General features: G+C 36.6%; 2 protein-coding genes across 2 annotated transcripts; both read right to left on the reverse strand.

The window, feature by feature from the left end:
- Nucleotides 1–317: 317 nt before the first annotated feature.
- Nucleotides 318–13,881, reverse strand: dgcr2 (DiGeorge syndrome critical region gene 2). The gene is made up of 11 exons (XM_026220191.1): nt 13,495–13,881; nt 10,080–10,112; nt 9,685–9,807; nt 8,261–8,347; nt 7,193–7,403; nt 7,029–7,105; nt 5,855–6,037; nt 5,562–5,765; nt 4,862–5,014; nt 4,548–4,784; nt 318–3,010 (listed from the first exon to the last, which is right to left on the reverse strand). Exons 1-11 carry the CDS (start codon nt 13,568–13,570, stop codon nt 2,772–2,774), a joined length of 1,623 nt encoding a protein of 540 aa, XP_026075976.1. The 5' UTR covers nt 13,571–13,881; the 3' UTR covers nt 318–2,771.
- A 2,199-nt stretch (nt 13,882–16,080) lies between these two features.
- On the reverse strand, nt 16,081–20,450 carry ess2 (ess-2 splicing factor homolog). The gene is made up of 10 exons (XM_026220198.1): nt 20,079–20,450; nt 19,554–19,722; nt 18,969–19,055; nt 18,494–18,663; nt 18,280–18,397; nt 17,993–18,123; nt 17,792–17,894; nt 17,575–17,684; nt 17,268–17,383; nt 16,081–16,744 (listed from the first exon to the last, which is right to left on the reverse strand). The coding sequence occupies exons 1-10, from the start codon at nt 20,199–20,201 to the stop codon at nt 16,462–16,464; spliced, it is 1,410 nt and encodes a 469-aa protein (XP_026075983.1). The 5' UTR covers nt 20,202–20,450; the 3' UTR covers nt 16,081–16,461.
- Between the last annotated feature and the right edge of the window lie 56 nt (nt 20,451–20,506).

Consider the following 20,506-nt stretch of genomic DNA (forward strand, 5'->3'; position numbering starts at 1 on the left):
TCTGGGGACACTGAATATAAAATATAGTTCTTATGAAACAACCTCGTCACAACTGTGAAGCAGTAAATCCTATATTTGGAATTCTCTCAGGGACCAAGATATCCCAGGAGGCTTGAGGAATGGCTTTTACATCAGAGAACCCAGTGCTTCTTTACACTGGGGATCCCCCTGCTGGCTCACGTGACATTTAAGAGTGATCCAGGACAAGTCTCTGAGAAGGCTTTAAAATGTCTTCACACTCAAATGAATCAAAGACATCACAAACCCACTGTCAACATCTGAAACAAGTGATTTGAAAAAAAGAACCCAAACGTTACTGTCCTTTGTGGTACAATTTATTTGGCATTTGATTAGATTAACATCTACTTAAAAGAAAACAAAAAACAAAAGCCTTGTGACATAAAAAGCAGTACATGACAAAAAAAGAAGAATCAACAAATTCACTGACCGTTGCATTCTACATAAAACATTTCATGATGCTTTTTTTCCCTTGTTGTACCACAAAGTCTATCTAGAAGAAATCTACTTTTTTTTATTTTAAAAACTTTGCAAATGGGAGGCGGGAAGAGAGGAGTCCGATGTTTTTTTGATCCTCGCGTCTGTAAGCATAGCAGAAATGAAGAGTACAACAGCAGAAGAGACGTCCTCTCTGCATGCACAAAAGAGAAAAACATGCTACCGGAGGTCTGCAAAACATTCATGCCAACTTTTACAGTACACACGACCAGTTCTCACACACACACACACAAACACACACACAGATGTTCACAGGATTGTCTGTGCTGGTGAAACCCTGGAAAACAAAGACTACACAGTAAAAGAAGATTTACCTTGAGGACAAAAATGTCTTTCTCCTCGATTATTTTGATGCTGGTGATGGATCTTTAATGAAATAGGGATCTGCTGGCTGACTTCACATTAATTTGTCTTTGCATTACAGCCCAACACAGTAGGTCTATGTGCTTTTGTTGTGCAAAAACATCTTTAACTCTGTACGAAACGCCTGATTGTCATTTAGTTTGGGCTTTTTTCCAGTCAAAAAAAAAAATCAAAAACAAATCATATTCCCTTTTACAAAAAGCAGTGTTCGTTTCAGTGAGCAACAATGCAGACCAAATCTAAGTTCATAACTTATGTATTACACAATTAATTCAACGGAAATACATTGTCCAAATGGTAATTAAGTAGTCTGTAAATTGGTAAATGACTAAACAGAAAAAAAGAAGCATTTCTGCGCTCACATTTACTTGTGTAAAGTAATGAACGTTGTTATTGGTGATTGACATCTAAATAATATGAGAGCACATGATTTACAAAGTCTGAAACACACACACACACACACACACACACACACACACACACACACACTGACAGAGCAAACGAACGCAACCCTCAGAGTTCATCATGGACAAGTCTAAACACGCAAATCCTAACTCAGGATCTTAACAAGAAGAAATATTGATATCAAACAGCATGATTTGCTTCAGCACACCGTCTGAGACCAGTTTGAGAGACAAAAATGAGTGAAAATATTTATGACGCAGGTCAATGTTCAGCTTTTTTTTTTTTTTTTTTTTTTACAGTTACATTCTATATCCAAAATGTATACGAGTACCGGACTTTCTGGATGAATCTCATGAAGAAATGACCAGATCATATTACACCAAAATATAAAGAAGTTCTATTTTGCATAAAAATTCTTTATCACAATGGAAATAATGAGAATTCTTCATTATTGTAATGCAGAAACATTCATTCCAGTAACAGAGTAATGGAAATCTCCTATTATTATTCTAAATTTAGTACAGCAAATACCATACTTTTTAAATTATTTTAAAATCTTATTTTCTTTGAATTGTTAGTATTTATTGTGTATTGTTATGGTCATGAAATAGTTGTGAATATTGTTTGAAATATTGTGGACCACGGAGTATAAAAAAAGAAAAAAGAAAAGAAAAAGTAGTTTTGGAGTGTTTGAATGCCACGAAAATGTCATGATGCAAAAATTAATTGTTCAATAAGCTTCTATGCAAAATATAATCTCTTATTTTTTTTCTTTCGGTGGAAACGGGTCATTTCTTCACAGCTTTCACGAGATTCACCTTGCTAGACATCGACGACACGCCAAAAAGTTCACCTCCCAAAAGAATCTCACAAGCTTCCTGGTTGGTGATGACATTCTTTTCCAAAAACAAGGCATCACCATGTCACAGCAGGACACTTAAAAAGTGGCTGAAACTCGTACCTCCATGTAAAAGAATCTTTTTTTTTTTGTCTTTGTTTTTTTAGTTTGTGCAACTGATCCGACAGAACATCACAAAACTCCAGATAATAATATAGTGTCGCTCACATCCAAACGGATCCTTCCTGTAAATGACCATCAAGACAGGGTTCAGAAGGGTCAGTTTGGACAGAGCAGTAATGAGCTTCTTTGTGCCAGGAAAGAGTCCAGTGAGAGAACGTCGGGGTCGTCTTGATTACACCACTGAGGCCTAAAAAGTCTGTTCATCAATCAGTTAATTCGTTCAAAGTGTGGCGATCGACACATGTCAGTGTCAACCTCACAGAGAGGTGCTTTACTGGCCCTCCACGACATCAGTCGATGGCCGCCGAAGTATTTACATGTGACGCTCACGAATGAAAAGACGAAACAAGTGTCTTTTCATTCGTGTCTGAAGTCTTTGCTCTAAACAGGAAGTCGTCCTTGAGTCCTACCTTCAGCTAGTAAAGTGTCCGGTCTGGACATGTACCCTATGATCCAGTGATGTGCCCTACACCATGGTGCTGAGCGAGGGTCCGCTGCAGTCTGCGGTGGAGCTCTGCGTGATGCTGCTCTCTGATTCGCTGGGGGTGTCTGGAGACACCAGCAGGGTGCTGCTGTCGATGGAGTCCTCGCGCTCCTCCAGGGGCGGCGGCAGGGGGCTGGGGAGCACAGCCTCGGGGAAATCCCTCTGGAGAGAGCTGACCGTACCGCTCATGTGACCAGTCACCAGCGGAACACCGGTCCGTCCTGAGGAGAGAACAGGAGGTCAGCGAAGGGTCATCCAAAACCCAGTGAGCTGCACTGGTGTCAAGTGTTTGATATTGTTAACCAAAACTATTACAAAGCATTTCCATTGATCGAAATAAAGCTCAAATAAAATGAAACGTGCAAGAAAATGTAAAATGATCAAATTATCTTAATTCATAATAAGTCAAACTAAAACTGAAGAAAATAAACTTTTGCATTTAATAGACAGAGAGAGAGAAAATAGTTTACATAATTTACATAAAAAAAATACAACTGAAAAATCTAAATGAATAAATGTAATTAGATACGGTATATAATAGAGCCAAATAGAAATTTTACTTTAAAAAAAAAACAAAAAACCTTAAATTTAAACTAAAATAAATATACAAAAATTAAAAGCTACCATATTTACCGGACTATAAGTCACACTTTTTTTCATAGTTTGGCTGGTCCTGCGACTTATAGTCAGGTGCGACTTATTTATCAAAATTAATTTGACATGAACCAAGAGAAAACATTACCGTGTGCAGCCGCGAGAGGGCGCTCTATGCTGCTCAGTGCTCCTGTAGTCTACAACTGAAAACATAGAACGCCATCTCGCGGCTGTAGACGGTAATGTTTTCTCTTGGTTCCTGGTTCTAAATAAGTGCGACTTATAGTCCAGTGTAACTTATAGTCCGAAAAATACGGTAATTTAAAATATTAATTAAAACTATGACATTTATACAAAATTAATAATTCTGAAATAGTATTTTGTAAATAATTTTGAACTGAGCTTAACTGGAAAAGAACAATATTCAAGTGCTGAAGACATTTACAATTATTTCCAATAGTTTTATTATAGCATTGTTATAAGCCTTTTCTCCCTAAGCGCTCCATGGAGACTGCTATCCATGCTCTTATTACCTCTCGCCTGGACTATTGCAATTCCCTATACTTTGGTATATCTAAGTCCCAAATGGCACGCCTACAAGTCGTTCGTTTTTAGCTAATAAGATGGTTTCTATCATAAATTGTTTTGCTACTATTTGTGTACTTTATAAGTGTTTTGTTTTAAACTGTCTTGCTGACTTTAGAATACTTAATCTTTTATTTTTCCTAACTTGTACAGCACTTTGGTCGGCCTGTGGCTGTTTTTATTTGTGCTTTATAAATAAACTGAACTTGACGCTAATGTTGTTGTTCTCGAATTCTTAAAAAAAAAACAGACGTATACACAAATATTGTGTAAAATTATAATAATCGATTTGACAGGTTTTTTTTTTTTTTATCAACACTTTTCAGTATTAAATGAAATATAATATTTGCAAATTATATTCCTCTCCCTCTCGATACGCTGCAAAATGCATTCTGGTTTACGATTGACTATTTGACCATTATTGGGAATCTTAGAATGTAGGATAAACATAATAAAAATTGTCTATATAGGTCTTGGATCTGACCTCTAGAGTGTAATCCATAAAACAAATTCAAGATCATAAATGTTAAATGCATATGTATATAAAAGACTTCGTTGTTAATCTTTGTAAAAACATACCAAGGTCCATGTAGAGGATGCTGTCTGGGTTGATGGAGGCCTCATATGGAGGAGGAGGGTCATCGGGGTGGTGGATATCTGGGTATTTGTAAGCAGCATAAGGGGGTGGAGGCTCCTGGAAGTGAAGAGCTCCACTTTCACCATCATCAGAGAGGTGCAGAGGTGTCAGGCCCGTCCCGAACGCATCCGGCCCATAGTCAAACCCAGGGACCCTCCGACCCAGATTAAAGTGATGCACTGTGAAACACAGCGATGATTCAGAAAAACAGCACTTTACCTCGTGCATATAATCAGCTGATCACACAGGGCCTTACGGTTTCCTCCGATGAGGGTTTCGATGCGTTCCCGCCGGCGCTGTCTCAGTCTGTGCACCATGAAGAGCAACAGCGAGAGGATGAGGAAAGACGAGATGCAGCTCACGATGAGCCTCATCCCGCTGGCCATGGAGTCAAACAGACTGCTACCGTCTGAAAACAGACAACACTAATGAGAGCACAGCCCCACACTAGGAAGTGTACTGCTGGCTGAGCACTGAACAGAAAATACTGTCTAGTTATTGATATATTTAAAAGTGACTGAAACAATATGCAGTAGTAGTACACGTATAAACCAGCAGATATTTGGTCATAATGCACAACATTTTTGTGAATTGTGTGTACACAGTGTGAGTAAATATTAAGAAAATGATGAAAATGATAAAAAAAAAAAAGTATAAAATAAAATAAATAATTAAAAAGTTTTAGCTGAAGAAATAAAGCACACAGAAATGCTTTAAAAAAGACTAAAAAATGAATAAAATAAAAAATAAAATAAAATGTATTCAATATTACGTATTGCAGAGATGAAAATTAAGACATTGTAGTGCACTTCACTCCAAAAAAAAAAACGGTGAAAAAATGACATGATGCATATTCATCTGTCCCCTAACCTTACACTGTAATACAGCAATTCATTTCAAGCACACACAACTGGCTTACAGTTCACACTGTGATTTGGAGAGATCGAGAAATATACCGGGATCCAAGCAGGTGAACTTGCAACACTCTTTAGGGTCCTTGCGGAAATGCTGGCAGCCCTGCGGACGCTCACACAGGGCAGCCACACACATCTCCGGCTCGCCGTCATGGCACGTGCAGCTCAGACACGGGTCATCCCCTTTAGGTGTGAAGTAATAGCCCTCGTTCACCACATTGTCTCTGATGTCCACACATGTTTGTCCTGGTGAAGAAACCGGTCAGATATCAGAACATTAGTACTAAAAGAATGCTAGCAAGCAGGGTCTTCTGTGAATCCGCTGCTGGACGTACTTCTCTTGCAGAGGAAGGGGAATTTTTTGTAGCAGTTTTCGGCGTGCCAGCTGTGCAAGCCTCGCTCGTTCATGCTCTTGATCTGAAAGCGCTGCAGCTGGGCACAGAATACATTATCCTGGGTGGGGTTCCCCTCGCCCAAATTAGCCAGACCCTCCGGAGGCAGAAACACCTGCATGGACCCTGTGAGGAACAGACAGATGGATGAGAGTCGCTATTATAGGGAACAGTTCCAAACGCCAATATTTGTGGAAAAAATTTTGATTTTCTTCATAAGGTAAAGAAATAGTTTAATAATAAATAAAAAAAATTCTGTCATTGTTTACTCATCGGCAAATGTCGTTTACAATCAGAGTTGTTATTTTGTAACAATTATTACAAAATATTAATATGTTATTTTGTTATTTTGTACAGTGTTGTAACTAAAACCATTAAATTTCATTCACAGTAAAATTCAACCTTAAACTTAAATGAAAATGATAAATGTTTCTTTGGCAACCTCATGTTGAAAGTAAGTTGAATTTAAAATATTCAAATTACTACAACTAAAATAATAAATTAAAGCACACATTAATACATGTTTATAAAAATAATAAAATGACTAAACCAAATAAAACTGAAAATATAAAATAATAAATCTATTCAATGATCGAAACAAAAAAAAAACAAGCAAAACAGAAATATATATATATATATATAAAAAAAAAAAAAAAGTACATATATTACTAAAATATGAAATAAAGACTGAAAAAAGCTCATTCAAAATGTTAATAAATACTTAAATGAAAAATTAATTAAATCATAAAAATTAAGTTGAAAATTAATTATTCGCTGAAATCGGAGTACATTACAGAAATAGTGATGTTTGATCGTTACAATGAATCAATTCATTGATTCGTTTCACAAAATCAGTCTGAATGATTCGTTCACAATTCAAAGTGATCTGGTTAAGGAGTTAAACCCAACCATTTTTATTTCAATCTGTTCTACACACTAAGTTATGGTAAGACTTCATAAAACTTGAAATACTTTTTTTTGGGGGGGGGGGGGGCAATCCAACTGTGTTGTGTAACAGCTCTGGTCCTCGTTCTCTTTCATTCCAGTGAAAACAGAAGTTATGTTTGCTTGACATGAGGGTGAGTTTTTAGTTCCCTGTATTTCTTAAAAAACCAACCTTTATATGCCACTTCCCAACGGCCCTCGAGCGAATGATTCTGGTTGGTAATCACATACTGATATCCCACCCAGAACCTGCAACGACAGAACACCCACAGCATTGAGAACCTTCAACTGTCAAACCTCATCTCTTCCTCAGGAAACAGATCCACACACACTCACTTGCACTGGTCCTTCCGCTCGCACACTTTCTCGTCGAAGTCCACCTCGATCTTGAGGATGAACTGCAGCTCTTCGTTGGTGCCGAACGTGGCGAGGGAGCCGTTGACCTTCTGACAGGTTTCCACCGCCTGCCAGTAGTTCTCGCTCCTCAGGTAGACTTTATAACAGCTGGCTGTTTTTTCATAATGGTGCCAGCCGCTCGGACACTTCCCTGTGTTTGGAGTGGGAATTACATTATTTAAAAAACATCATTTCCACATAACCTCTAACACCCTACAGTTGTATTCATATATTTATATATAAAATGGAAACCTTTAAGGCTGCATTCATTTGATAAAAAATTATGTAAAAACAGTATTATTGTGAAATATTATTACAACTTCTATTTTCTAATATATTTTTAAATGTCGTGATGTGAAGCTGAATTTTCAGCATCATAACTTCGTCTTCAGTGTCACATGATCCTTTAGAAATAATTAGAATATTCTGATTTGCTGCTCAATACACATTTCTTCTTCTTCTTATTATTATTATTAATGTTGAAAACAGTTTTGATGCCTAATATTTCAGTGAAAACTATGACCATATATATATATATATATATATATATATATATATATATATATATATATATATATATATATATATATATATATATATATAACATAACATAATGACATAAAATGTACAAAAATAGGGAATTTCTTTGAAATAGAAATCTTTTGAAACTTAACCAATTTAATGCATCCTTGCTGAATAAAAATATTGATTTCTTAAAAGAACTGATTCCAAACATTTGAACAGTAGTGTCTATAATATACCAATCTACCTCTAGTTTAATAAAAATATCAATAAAAATAATAATTATTATTATTAAAATGATCCCTCCTGCTGCACAGGTTAAGCTTTTATTTGTGTTTGTGATTATGTATATTTATGCGATTCATTTATTTTAAATCCTGCATGTAATATTTGATGTGCTTGCTAAGGGAAATGCTGACATATAGTAATGCAAAATCCGTGCATGTTCACAGCACCCGTGTTTAAGGAGATCAGGAAGGGTCTTACTGTTGAAGCGCACTGGCTGAGCGACTCCTATGACGTCCTCCACCGGCTCAAAACCGTTACTGTAACGATACCGCTCCTCCTTTATAGCTGCAAGAAATATCAGAATAGAATAAGGCCAAAATATACTAGGCTGAAGCATAAATCATCTGTGGAAACGATCTATATTTGTTTAGAAGGATAACATTCAATAAAATGCTACAGGGTAGGTCATCAAATCATCAATTTCAACGGATCAGTCAATTCAGTTCACCAAACCGTCCCGAAAGCTTTGAACTCAGGGACCTTATCCCCAAAAACTATGAACAAAACTATAACAGTTAAAGGAATATATATATATATTTTTTTTTGTATCTGTGCCCTGAACCAAAACCAGTTGTGTATAACTGCTGGCTGTGTAAGTGTTTTTAAGAAAGTCATAAAAGCTGAAACATTAATCCGCAGCAAACGGAAGGGAGACTTAGGTCTGCTAAGATAAAAACAGAGTTTCTAAGAATTATTAGACCACTTCCTCATATAATATCATGCTTCCTAATATAAGCATGAAATGAGCATGTGACGTAACCCTGCAGTGTTTTCTGTCTAATAATGATTATAACTTTAGTAAGCATGGCAAGGGCTAGACAAGAGTTCAGGAGACAGTAGTTCTTTTCTTGATCATACTTTTGATGATATTTAATATGCTCTGAAATGGCTTTAAATGAGATTTTAAATGAGATTTTTTTTGTTGATTTTTTAAACAAACAGTCACTATAAAAATTAAATAAACATGCAATTAACAATCAAAATGTTTCAGCAAATTCGCTATGAACAAATATATTGTGAATATTCAACATATCACACATTCAACATATATTCAACATATAAGTCCCATCGGGAAACATTTAAGAAATAGGAAACTTATTTTATGTCCTGCTACTGAAAGTGTCAGTGAAAAGTTTAAAAGACTGCTAAACGCACAATAAATCAAAGGAAGAGATATTAAGACCAATCAGTTGATAAAAACAAGATTCAAACAATCGCATCACCACCTCAAAAACCTCAAATATCCCAGACTACAGGTCTACATGCAGTCGCTTCCTGATTATCTGGCAACACAACCAAAACAAAACCAATAATCCTCCGCGTCTCTCACACTCATGTGCTCGGGGTGTGATTCTGATCAGCAGTGTCTCAAGGAGCTACGAGACACAGATCACATGCTCAGTAAATCCGCTCATCCCATCCAGGAATCAGACTCTGAGCACCGTGTCTCACTCCAGGGTTAAGACACAGAAACCACAGCACACAAAATCCAGGGTGCCAAGCACTGGCGAAATGACAAATAAGCGGAAGAGAGAATGTTCCTCATGCAGACGCAAGCATGAGCGTGTTTTTAAAGAACATTGCACAAGAATGTGGCTGTGTGTGTATGTGTGTGAACTTACTAGGGCAATCCATCTCATCGCTTTTGTCCTCACAGGCCGTCCATCCATCGCACTGCCAGGACAGAGGGATGCACTGCATCTTTCCGCTCCGGCAGGTAAACTGGGCCGGACTGCAGCGCTGATCTGAAACACAAGACAATACACTGAGTGAAACTGATCTAGAAAGAGACAACCTGTAACAACGACTCCATTACGTGGGTTTAGAATTAAACATGATTTATTACGCAACAGGAAAATTCTCATCATTTAGATTAAGGGCCGTTCAACGGCATCTAGGGACATCAGTGTCAATGTCAGGCTTAGCCGAATACGACTCAAACAGGGTCAAAGGGTCAAACCAGACCGGCTGGTAACCCTCAAGCTCATTTGTAAGGATTCCAAGGATCGCAGCTTACCTGGCAACAGTCTGGCCAGAGCGAGCCGTGGACCTGCGGGGGGAGAGAAAGATTTAGTGATTTCAGCAATATAACATGACCTAATCTCTGAGAGGCTCAAGGGACAGTCTGTCTCCTGGTTAGCAGCGAATAAACAACAATAGATAGCACAGATACATCTACGTTCACAAACAAGAGTCAATGTAATTGACAAGAAAGCTTGAATGCATTTATTTTGTTCAAATGGGATCTTGCAAAGGCACTATTTTTTTTATTTTATTATATTCTTCAAGAAAGAAAAGCCTTCAGTTAGGACCATAAAAATGTAGACAAAACACACATTCTTATTAATGCTATAAAAAGTATAATAAATTATAATAAAGTAAAGTAATAAATACATTAAGTTACATTCTTTTACATTTATAAAAAAAAATACTAATAAATAATTAAATTTGTATAAAACCATAGTTATATAAACTACATTAAGTATAAAATACATTTATATTTATTATTAGTGTAAAATACTACCATTATAATTTATTACATTTATACTATATATTTTATTGATTCAAGTATATTTAATTAAGTAAGATTTCCTTACATGTGTATAAAATAACAATCATATTATTAATAAAACATACCAAAACTACCAATTTGTTAAACAAGAATAAAAATAAGTATATCTGTTGGAATAATTTATTACATTTATATTATACAAAGACAATAATATAAATAAATATAATATGAATATTTATTTATTTATTTTACATTTAATATAAATTTAGTCCATTACTTATGCCCCTATGTGTGAGTGGTCCTGCTTTTCCAATGTTGGATAGTAAAACCTTAAATATTTTATTAAATGTTCAAATCTTTCTAGTCATGTTGTTGTATATATATATATATATAAACACAGAATATCTAGTCTTTACAGTTTAAAAATTATAATGTCTATGGAGAGTCCTCATAAAACACAAAAACTCAACATCTGTGTGTGTGTGTGTGTATCATTTTTTATAGCTATATATTTAAACTTAAAAGCCATCTAACATTATAAATAAAATAATTTCTGTTAGCAGTTAGCAAACACCCAATTAGCTTGATCCTCCAATCCACTAAAACAATCTCTTGAGAAGATGAAGCATCCTACAGACATACTAATTACATTTTTTTTTTTTTTTTTAAGCTTCTTGGGAGGTCCAGACATTCAGACGTTCAATCAATCACCTGTACAACCCTTGAGTCTAAAGTTATCCTTAAACAAACACACCGACACAGAGATGCCTTCAGAAGAGCGGTGTGTTCTCTACTTTGGATGGATTACTAGAAGCAGACCTGCACCACATTCACCGCTGTAGACAGTAAGACCATTGTGAACAACTGTTAGACTGGTAAAATCCTCCTTGGCCATGTGTCCAGAAGTTCTAGTGATCACCAAAATAGTATAAATAACCTATTTGGGTAGTTGACAAAAATATAAAACGTTTTCAACTTTAAGATTTTAGGTTCAAATGTACATGAAGAGGAATATAAATGGTTCATTGTCCTACTATTTTGCACATGGATTTTGCATGCATCAGTCTGAGTTTGTTATGTAGTAAAACGCCTTCTAGGTCAGTAGTAAAGATATGCAAGAGCCTCCTTTAATGTTAACATCACAGCAATCATGTTAATATTATGCACTTTTAACGAGAGCATACCCTGAGATTAAACACCAGCTGTGGGTTTACTCGATGAGAATCAACATGGAGACAGACCAAACCTTCCTGTCACTGAAAATAAGTGCAGACCGAGCACATAACCTGGGCTTTATTAAATTTAATTGAAATTAAATGTATGCATTTAGCAGACGCTTTTATCCAAAGCGACTTACAGTGCATTCAGGCTATCTATTTTTACCTATCATGTGTTCCCAGGGAATCGAACCCCCAACCTTGCGCTTGATAGTGCAATGCTCTACCAATTGAGCTACACACAGAAAAGCACATCACAGGCCATTAACCTAAATACTCTCCTATTTATTTGATCCGCTGGGTTTCCATGCATCACCTTGTATCTATAGGAATAATAAACCTGCCATATAACAGAGGAACATGAGAACAGAGACCTAGCGCTTAGATGTTTCTCCATACAGAGCCTCATCTGTCTGCTCCTTTATTGAACTGTGGTCTACCAGAAACACTAGATTGACTGCAAATGGCTGGCATGTATGGCAAGTTAATTGAACATTTACATTTATTCATTAAAACCTAGATGCATCTATTTTACTGTACTAACATATTTTTTATTACTAAAAAATCCAATAGTCACCGTTTTCTTCAACTAAAATCTTTCAGTTCCACTAACAACCATTCATTACATACTAGTATTATTTTCATTGCTACTAGTCACTAACTCGACAGTGACAAGTAAAAAATACTATTGCGGAGTAGCTCATTTTGTAATTTATTGTATGGGAATCTGTGGTCATATCAACTACTCACTTTCAACTAGTATTACAATAGTTAATAGAAGACACATTTCAGTTATAATATAATAGTTATTTAGTGAGTGTTTACACAACACAATTTTAACTAAAAACTGAATATTTTAGGCATTTTGGCCATTCATTTACACAAAAATGGTTATGAAGGCCTGAAAATGCAAACTTTTGAAAATGGTTATTAAAGTGCAAGTTTTCAACACAATACTGTTACAGTCTCTGTGCATTTATATGCTTCTTATTCTAATATTTTTTCTTCTCATATGTCAGAATGGCTGCTGTATGGTGTGGTTTACTGGTATATTGCTAAACTTATTTTAAAAACAAGTTAAAATATTTTGGGCTGATGGATTTAAAAAAAAGCATATTCCATAAGTTAACGAATCAGTGTTCTTTTTTTTTATATTGTAAAAAATAAATTTCCCTATTGAGAAAATGAGTTGGATTTTTCATGCTGTTGCCCAACACTGGAACAAATATCCATAAAACTACCAGGACTCGTAAAACTGGAACAGGTACCAGCAATAACTATTTGAACGTAAATAATAGGGTTCACCACAAGATTTAGCAATTTGATACAAACAACGCAATAGATTGCTATAGTAACTAGAATAAAAAGAAAAAATAAGTAACGAATAAATAAAAAGGAATAAATGTTTAAACAGCTTGCCACATGGTACGTATTATAAAAGGCTTAAAGAGAGTAACATAAATAGATACTATGTAGTTTTCAGATTTAAATGTTAAAACATCTTGCCAAATAGAATGCACTAAAAAGGCGTAAAACTTTAGAAATATAAGGCACAATAATAAACGATAACACAGTTGTAGTTAAAGGCCCTGACGGCATGAGAAAGAGCCTCTGCAGCTCATGACCGAACATAAGCAGAGCTGCAAGCCTTCACCAGTCCAGACTGCAGCAAACACAAGCAATGATTACAGCAACACCTTTACCTGTCCGTGACGGATCTGTTATTGTCAGAATGAAGAGGAGAAGCACAAAACCACCGCTGTCAGCCTTCGGCAACATTTATCCTCCATTCATAGTATCTTCCACCGGAGAAAATGTAAAAGAGAAAATGCAGTTAAAGCAGCAGACGCCGATGTTGAGAAATAAATCACGACGAACAGCAGATTCCGTTCTCTGCGTGTACTCCGTCGAACAGAAATAAGCTTCGAAACTCGATTGTGTTTATTTCAGTTGTCTAGGGTCGGGATGTGGTGTCATATTCCACGGCTGTTTCCTCTGGCTCGGTATACGGACTTAGGACGCATATAAAACAAGATGGCTCCGCGGCCGTCCCATCAAAACAATCCCAACCAAGTGTGTTCTCCAGCCCACAGAGGAGGCGCTTCATCAAGCCCTCGTGATAACACATGCATGACAATTCCCTCATGTCTCACGGTTCACGCGGATGTTTCATGGAATATTTACAAACTACTTAAACCAATATATATTAATTTATTAACAATACTGTTCAAAAGTTGTTGTTTTTTTAAGTTAAACAATACTTCTATTTTGTGACAGTAAATAGTAAATAGTTTTAGTGTTGCCTTTCTGTTCTATTTCAAAACATATGCTGTTGTGAACTTTCTATTCGTCAAAGAAACCTGAAAACAAAATCAAAATTGATAATAGAAATGTTTCTTTAGCACTAAATCAGCACAATATTACTATTTGATTAAATAAATGCAGCCTTGGTGAAGAGTCAAAATATTTAAAAAATAACCTCCCAAATATATAGAAAAAGATACAAATGAAACAAAGTTTAGCCTCTAGATTTTTCAAAGTTATGAATAACTGTTTTTCCGTTTTGTTTAACGAGATAATAGTACTTAAGTTTCAACATTTTTTGTTTAATTCAGTGTGTTCCAATCCTTTGTAAGTTTTTGTGAATTTAACAAGCAATTTCTAAGTGAAAACAGTTTAAATGTAAATCCTACATAATTTTTCCCCTGGTGTAATGTCTCGCAAAAAACAAGCTATTCAATTCATTTACACAAATTGAGCAAAACATTTCACACACAATATGTGTTTAATTATCACAGCGGGAACATGCATTAAATTGTCGAGAAAAAAAATTTCTGTAAGCTTAAAGGGTTAGTTCACCCATGTCGTTCCAAACCTGTGAGACCTCCGTTCATCTTCGGAACACAGTTTAAGATATTTTAGATTTAGTCCAAGAGCTCTCAGTCCCTCCATTGAAACCGTGTGTATGGTCTACTGTCCATGTCCAGAAAGGTAAGAAAAACATAATCAAAGTAGTCCATGTGACATCAAAGGGTCCTTGAGAATCTTTTGAAGCATTGAAAATACATTTTGGTGCAAAAATAGCATAAACTACGACTTTTGTTCAGCATTGTCTTCTCTTCCGTGTCTGTTGTGAGATTTCAAAAAACTGCAGTTTAGTGATATCAGGTTCGCGAACGAATCATTCGATGTAACCGCATCTTCTTTAACCAGTTCACCAAATCGAACTGAAGCTATCGGTTTGAATTCATGACATCTGTGCGGTTGAACGAGCCGATTTGTTGATTTATCTGAAGTTTACCAATCACGAACTAGGAAAACCACAGAAGAAGAAAGACGAAGATGGCAGCACCACGGTGAATGTGGACTATTGACCAGGAGGATAAACTTGCTGAAGTCTGACAGGAACGGCGAGCGCTGTATGATGTTTCTAGCAACGTGTTCCAATGCCTTTTTAGTTTTCTCTCTCTCTCACCCACACACGCATATGTAGTTTACAGACACTCTCCATAGTTTCCTATTGCTGAAAAATAACCTGTACGTGTAGGAAACACGGCTCGTATCAATATTTTATATGCAGTTATGAGAGAGGGAGCGCAGTTAAATTAGGTGCGTTTGACTTGAAGCAGCTGCACAGAATGATCCCCTGTATGACATCAAAGTACCACGAGAGCGATTCGAATGCATTGGATATGTGTGCTCTCTTATCGCTCTCGCGCTACTTTAATGTCAATACAGTGATCCTTCTGTGCGTGCAGCGGTGCTTAAAGTCGAACGCGTATATCAACTTTGTGCGATTGCTGGAATTTGCAGGGTGTAAAATCGTGTCGTATATCATCTCGTCTGTATGATTTTCAGATAAACTCACTCGTGCCGTGTGCATGAACATACGATCTTCCGACCATCCGAATTCGCACCATGTACGCCCGCCTTAAAATATCTTAAACTGTGTTCCGAAGATAAACGGAGGTCTTACTGGTTTGGGACGACATGAGGGTAAGTTATTGATGACATTATTTTGATTGTTGGGTGAACTAACCCTTTAAACAATAAAAACAATTATAAACACTTTTGGGTTGTTTCAGCCAAACATGCCATTAAGACTGGACTTGCATCATATAATGCAAATCTAGTCTTAATGGCAAAAAAGCAGTTTCTTTTCTTCTGTTATCATAGATTATGTTAAAAGTAAATTCACTAAGGAGTCGGTATAAGTCCAGCCTCCAACCCAATGATGGATTCAACAAATAAATCTTGTAAAATATTGATGGTGAAATAATTCACACAAATCTGCTGAACTCTTTATTATGTCCTTGAGCTCTTGCAAGATGTCTTCAACATCATAAAAGATGCTCAGATTTCAGTAGGACTGAACCAGCTATGTTCAAAACAAATCAAGAGTAGTAAAGAACCGAACAGAACAAATGATACACCTGACTGAATCAGTTGATGTGGATGACGCTCAAAGTACATATATGCGGGCTAAAATAAAAAGAAAAAACTAAATTCTTACAAATTGCAGATGTTTTAAGTTGTAGACTTCTTTTTCCTAATAGAATGAAGTCCAACAAACATGATTAATTCAGTTTCATGGTTTAAAAAAAAATTATTAAAAAAACAATAAATATGTGACCCTGCCCACATTAGAGTTTTTTTTTCAGTCTTTTGTTTCAGAAGTAATCCGCAGCTTTCCTCCTCTTGGGCAGCTGGAGCAGGTCGTCTGTGATGGAGGCCGGGTCCTGTGTGACTGGTGTTCTGGTTTTCCCAGGTGTTGGTGTGCTGGAGGGAGTGGCTAGGCCTCCGAGAGGAGTCTTCGAGCCCATGCTACTATGCGCAGGTGACGGGGTGTAGCTCGCCCTCAGGGCTTTATCTGTGTATTTGCTGGACGATCTGTTTACTAGACGCTGAAGAGCAGGAGACAGCGCTGCGGGACTCAGTCCCTTCGGAGTCAGGCTGCAATACATATAAAGAATCATTTAGTACAAAACATAAATGCAGTTTTCGAATATCACTTTGAAAAGTACATAAAAAAGGTATCTTTTGGTTTTCATGTTTCTTTTTTTAAGTTATAGAGGTAAGATGATTTGCATGGCTGTGTTTTCTGACCCTACTGAAACCTCAAACACTCTTTCAAAGTAAAAAAAAAAAAATACAGTGGGTTTCTGAAGTAGTGGTCAACCGATATTCTCACAAATAAAGAAACTTATTTAAACAAAAAAAGGATGTATAATACTGAAACTTGTGTATTCAGGCACTGACTTTCTCAGCACTGTCAAAATAAAAGTCCCATGCACTCTTTTTCTTGGATTTAATTTAAATGTTAAAATGTTTTGGAATTTTGAAAATAAAATACAGAATTTTAGTATAATATAATATAATTAAAATGCTTATGTTTATCATTTTTTCTAGTTAAAAAATGCTGTTTAAACCAGAAAAATACAAGGATATTTTACAATCTCAGACACTTTTTCTTTACCTGGCGAGGTTTTCAGTGACTTTGCGCAGCGCCTCTTGTTTCTTAGCTCTGTTTTTTGCCGCAGCCTCATTAGCCATTTTCAGCCCCAACCGCTCTCTTCTCCCAGGCTCTGGAATCTGGAGAACAGCCATACAAACAACTATTCTTTATATCTATTTAAATATTGGACAATAAAGGTTACACAGCGCACAATACCATCGAACACACATTGAAGTTTTTTGAGGATAGAAAATAGGGTCTGGATAAAACCCCAATATTCTGTTTATATACGAGAGTGAAATGTTTGCTAACTAGAATTGAACTGGACCTTGAACGATGGACCATGACTCCTCTCCACGAGTGGTGTATCTGAGCCATCCAGACGAAACGGAGTGCTTTCGATCTCACCCCACGTCATCAGAGGAGACTCTGCAACACCTTAAAAACAAACAAGACATTTAGGAAAATATGACCCCAGTACTTGAATATTAAGTGTTTTTAACTTGATGAGCAGATATTTATTAATCAAAAACAGTGACACTCACCAGGAGCAGGAGAGGCTTCTCCCTCAAATCCATAACCATTTACTTTGGGGGATTCGTGAGGCAGGAGCTCTTTGCCATCTGGACCAACTTTGCCTAGTTTAAACTAGACGGAAGGCAGAGGAGAGACATTTGCATTTAGTTTAATCATATTTTTGGTTTATGATCTGATGGCGACAAATAAGATGCAGAAGTCAGTGTTACCTGTGCATTGAGCGCAGCAGCTTGCTGGATTTGTGTTTTGTTCAGGGCTTTACTGAAGGGGTCAACATCAAACCGTGTGTTCTTGTACAGGACCTCCCGTGGCTTCTTGAACAGCGTGTCGTCTTTTTCACCTTTTAGGGGACAAAATAAACACATGCAATTTACCTCATGGCTCTTTGGCTATGAACTCAATGATATATATCACCAGACTCCTAATCAAGTAACGAATAGGTTCTTTACAAGCCTCAGAAAGTGTCATGCAATATTAAACAGACGGGCATTCTTACCTTCAGGGTAGTACATAAGTGCATTTTTGGCCTTGTACTGCCACGTGTCCAATCCTGCCTTGGTGCACTCAAGCGCCTGTTTCTCTGTGGACGGTAGAGCGAGGTTCTGCTCATGCCTCTTTAAATGATAGAACAATAAACATGGTCAGAACTCAAAACTAGACCCAACAATGCAAAACACAAATGATATGCAGTAGCTATTATTGTGCTGTACCTCATTGTATTCGTTTTCTGCCTCATAAAGCCACGCATGCCTCAGCTTGTCCTTGTCCTCCGCGAGCTCCATTATCTGCTCAAAGGATGCGTTGTCCTCACTCGTGTTTTTAGCAAGAAAGCGGTCCAGAGATGGAAGATCCTTATCTTCCGATTTTTCACCTTCTTTTCCTGAAACAAAACAAAGAACAAATGTAGCATGTTGCCTTTATCTTTAAAACTCCTAAAAATCCAAAATCCCCTCTGTAAAGAACTGGAAAACTAAGAAAGCAAAATCAAAAACTGCAAATTTGTGCATATATAATAAGATCTAATTAGATAGTGTCTTGTTTGCATATTTAAACATAATATCTCAATAATACAACAATAGAGAACAACTGTCACAATGTACTTTAATTGATCAAATGGGTTTTTATTCTCTATTCACCTGTGGTGTCTAGCCGTAAGGACAAAAAAATGTAGCAGCAGTCACTTACCATCCTCTTTCCCTGCTCTGTGTTTCTGTGAACTTGAGGGAGTTGCGATTCCACCATCTGGGGTCTCAAATGTGGAAGGAGTCGTGTCTAAATGGAAACAAAATGATTTCAATTAAAAAAAAAAAAATCATTTTCCAATGTGCCAGCAGTTCTTTGCTAATGTGCAAACACAATAGATGAAAAATCCTCAGGCCATCCAAGACCTAGATGAGTTTGTTTCTTCATCGGAACAGATTTGGAGAAATTGTGCATTACTTCACTTGCTCTGCAGTGAATGGGTGCCGTCAGAATGAGAGTCCAAACGGATGAAAAAAAAAAACATCACAATATCCACAAGTAATCCACACCACTTCAGTCTATCAGTTTACATCTTGTAAAGTGAAAAGCTGAACGGATAAAGGATTCATATTTTAGATGGGAGCAATGGTTTAAAGTTAAAAGCATTTTAATGACGGAGCTTTTCACTTCACAAGGCAAACTTTTTAACTGATGGACTGGAGTGGTGTGGATTATTGTGATGCTTTTATCAGCTGTTTGAACTATTCCTTTAAGAATTATTAACGAAAAGTAAGAAGCGTCACTTACAGGGCACATAGGTGCGTGGGGTGTATTTAGCCATTGCAGACCCATATTTGATGGCAATCTCCCTCATCCGCTCCAGATCTCCGCTCTCCTCCGCCTCCAGATAGTCCTTCTGCGCTTGAAGTTTGGAGACATCTGGGAAAAAGTCCCTCTGGATGATCTTCTCCAAACTCTTTGGAGGAAATGGTGACAGGTATATGTGTCATTAGCAAATCAAGACAGAAAAACCTATGCAGACATAAGCGTGTTGTTTACAGGTGACACATGAAACTCAATAAGCTGTCCCTGAATATCACACTGTATGTTGAAAAACGGCCTGAGGTTTGCTATTTTGTGTAAACACTGTGGTGATGAAGGCCATCGTCTTTTTTAATAATAATAAAAAAACAAAACCAAGTGTATTCAAAGAAAACATTTCTAAACGCGTATGCATTGACATGGTATAATACAATACGTTATTGAATGATTATTTATGAAATATGTCAGGGAATCCACTGTTACTGTAAATAGTACACAAGACTGTCTTACCTCGATATATTCATCTTCATCGAGAATCTTCTTCGGTTTCTTAGTCACTTTCACCTGATTGATTACGGCTACTGTAGTGACATCAGACCTCAGATTTAAAGCTTTCTCTTTGGACTCGGTCATATTTCTATTTTAATAGGAGAAACTGTTCTTTTACGGTGATTTAAAGTCCAGTTGCGTAAGACGTTGTTTACGTTAGCCTATATGCTAAGTCCTGAGTTTTTTCTCTAACTAAATGTCCTTAAGATATTTAAAACATATTTTTTGCCTGTTTTAACGATAATTCGCGGTAAACGTCGATTTTTAACTACCACTTAATCAAACATTTTGAACAAAAAAAACATGTCAAACCATCAGCTGAACGTAGCTGCATAGCGCGCAGGAACAGAGTCTTCTTCTTCGCATCATTTCCGATGAATACTGAAACA

This window comes from Carassius auratus, chromosome 35 (genome assembly GCF_003368295.1).
Source record: "Carassius auratus strain Wakin chromosome 35, ASM336829v1, whole genome shotgun sequence".
Taxonomy (NCBI): Eukaryota; Metazoa; Chordata; class Actinopteri; order Cypriniformes; family Cyprinidae; genus Carassius; species Carassius auratus.

Excerpts from the sequence above, each read along its gene's own strand:
- ess2 (XM_026220198.1), bottom strand. The coding sequence starts at position 20,201 with ATGACCGAGTCCAAAGAGAAAGCTTTAAATCTGAGGTCTGATGTCACT. Across the intron at positions 18,124-18,279 it reads ACTTATGTACTACCCTGAAG|GTGAAAAAGACGACACGCTG; the intron begins GTAAGAATGCCC and ends GTCCCCTAAAAG. Across the intron at positions 17,685-17,791 it reads AGAAGCCTCTCCTGCTCCTG|GTGTTGCAGAGTCTCCTCTG; the intron begins GTGAGTGTCACT and ends TTTGTTTTTAAG.
- dgcr2 (XM_026220191.1), bottom strand. The coding sequence starts at position 13,570 with ATGTTGCCGAAGGCTGACAGCGGTGGTTTTGTGCTTCTCCTCTTCATT. Across the intron at positions 7,404-8,260 it reads TCAGCCAGTGCGCTTCAACA|GGAAGTGTCCGAGCGGCTGG; the intron begins GTAAGACCCTTC and ends CTCCAAACACAG. Across the intron at positions 5,015-5,561 it reads GTTCACCTGCTTGGATCCCG|ACGGTAGCAGTCTGTTTGAC; the intron begins GTATATTTCTCG and ends GTCTGTTTTCAG.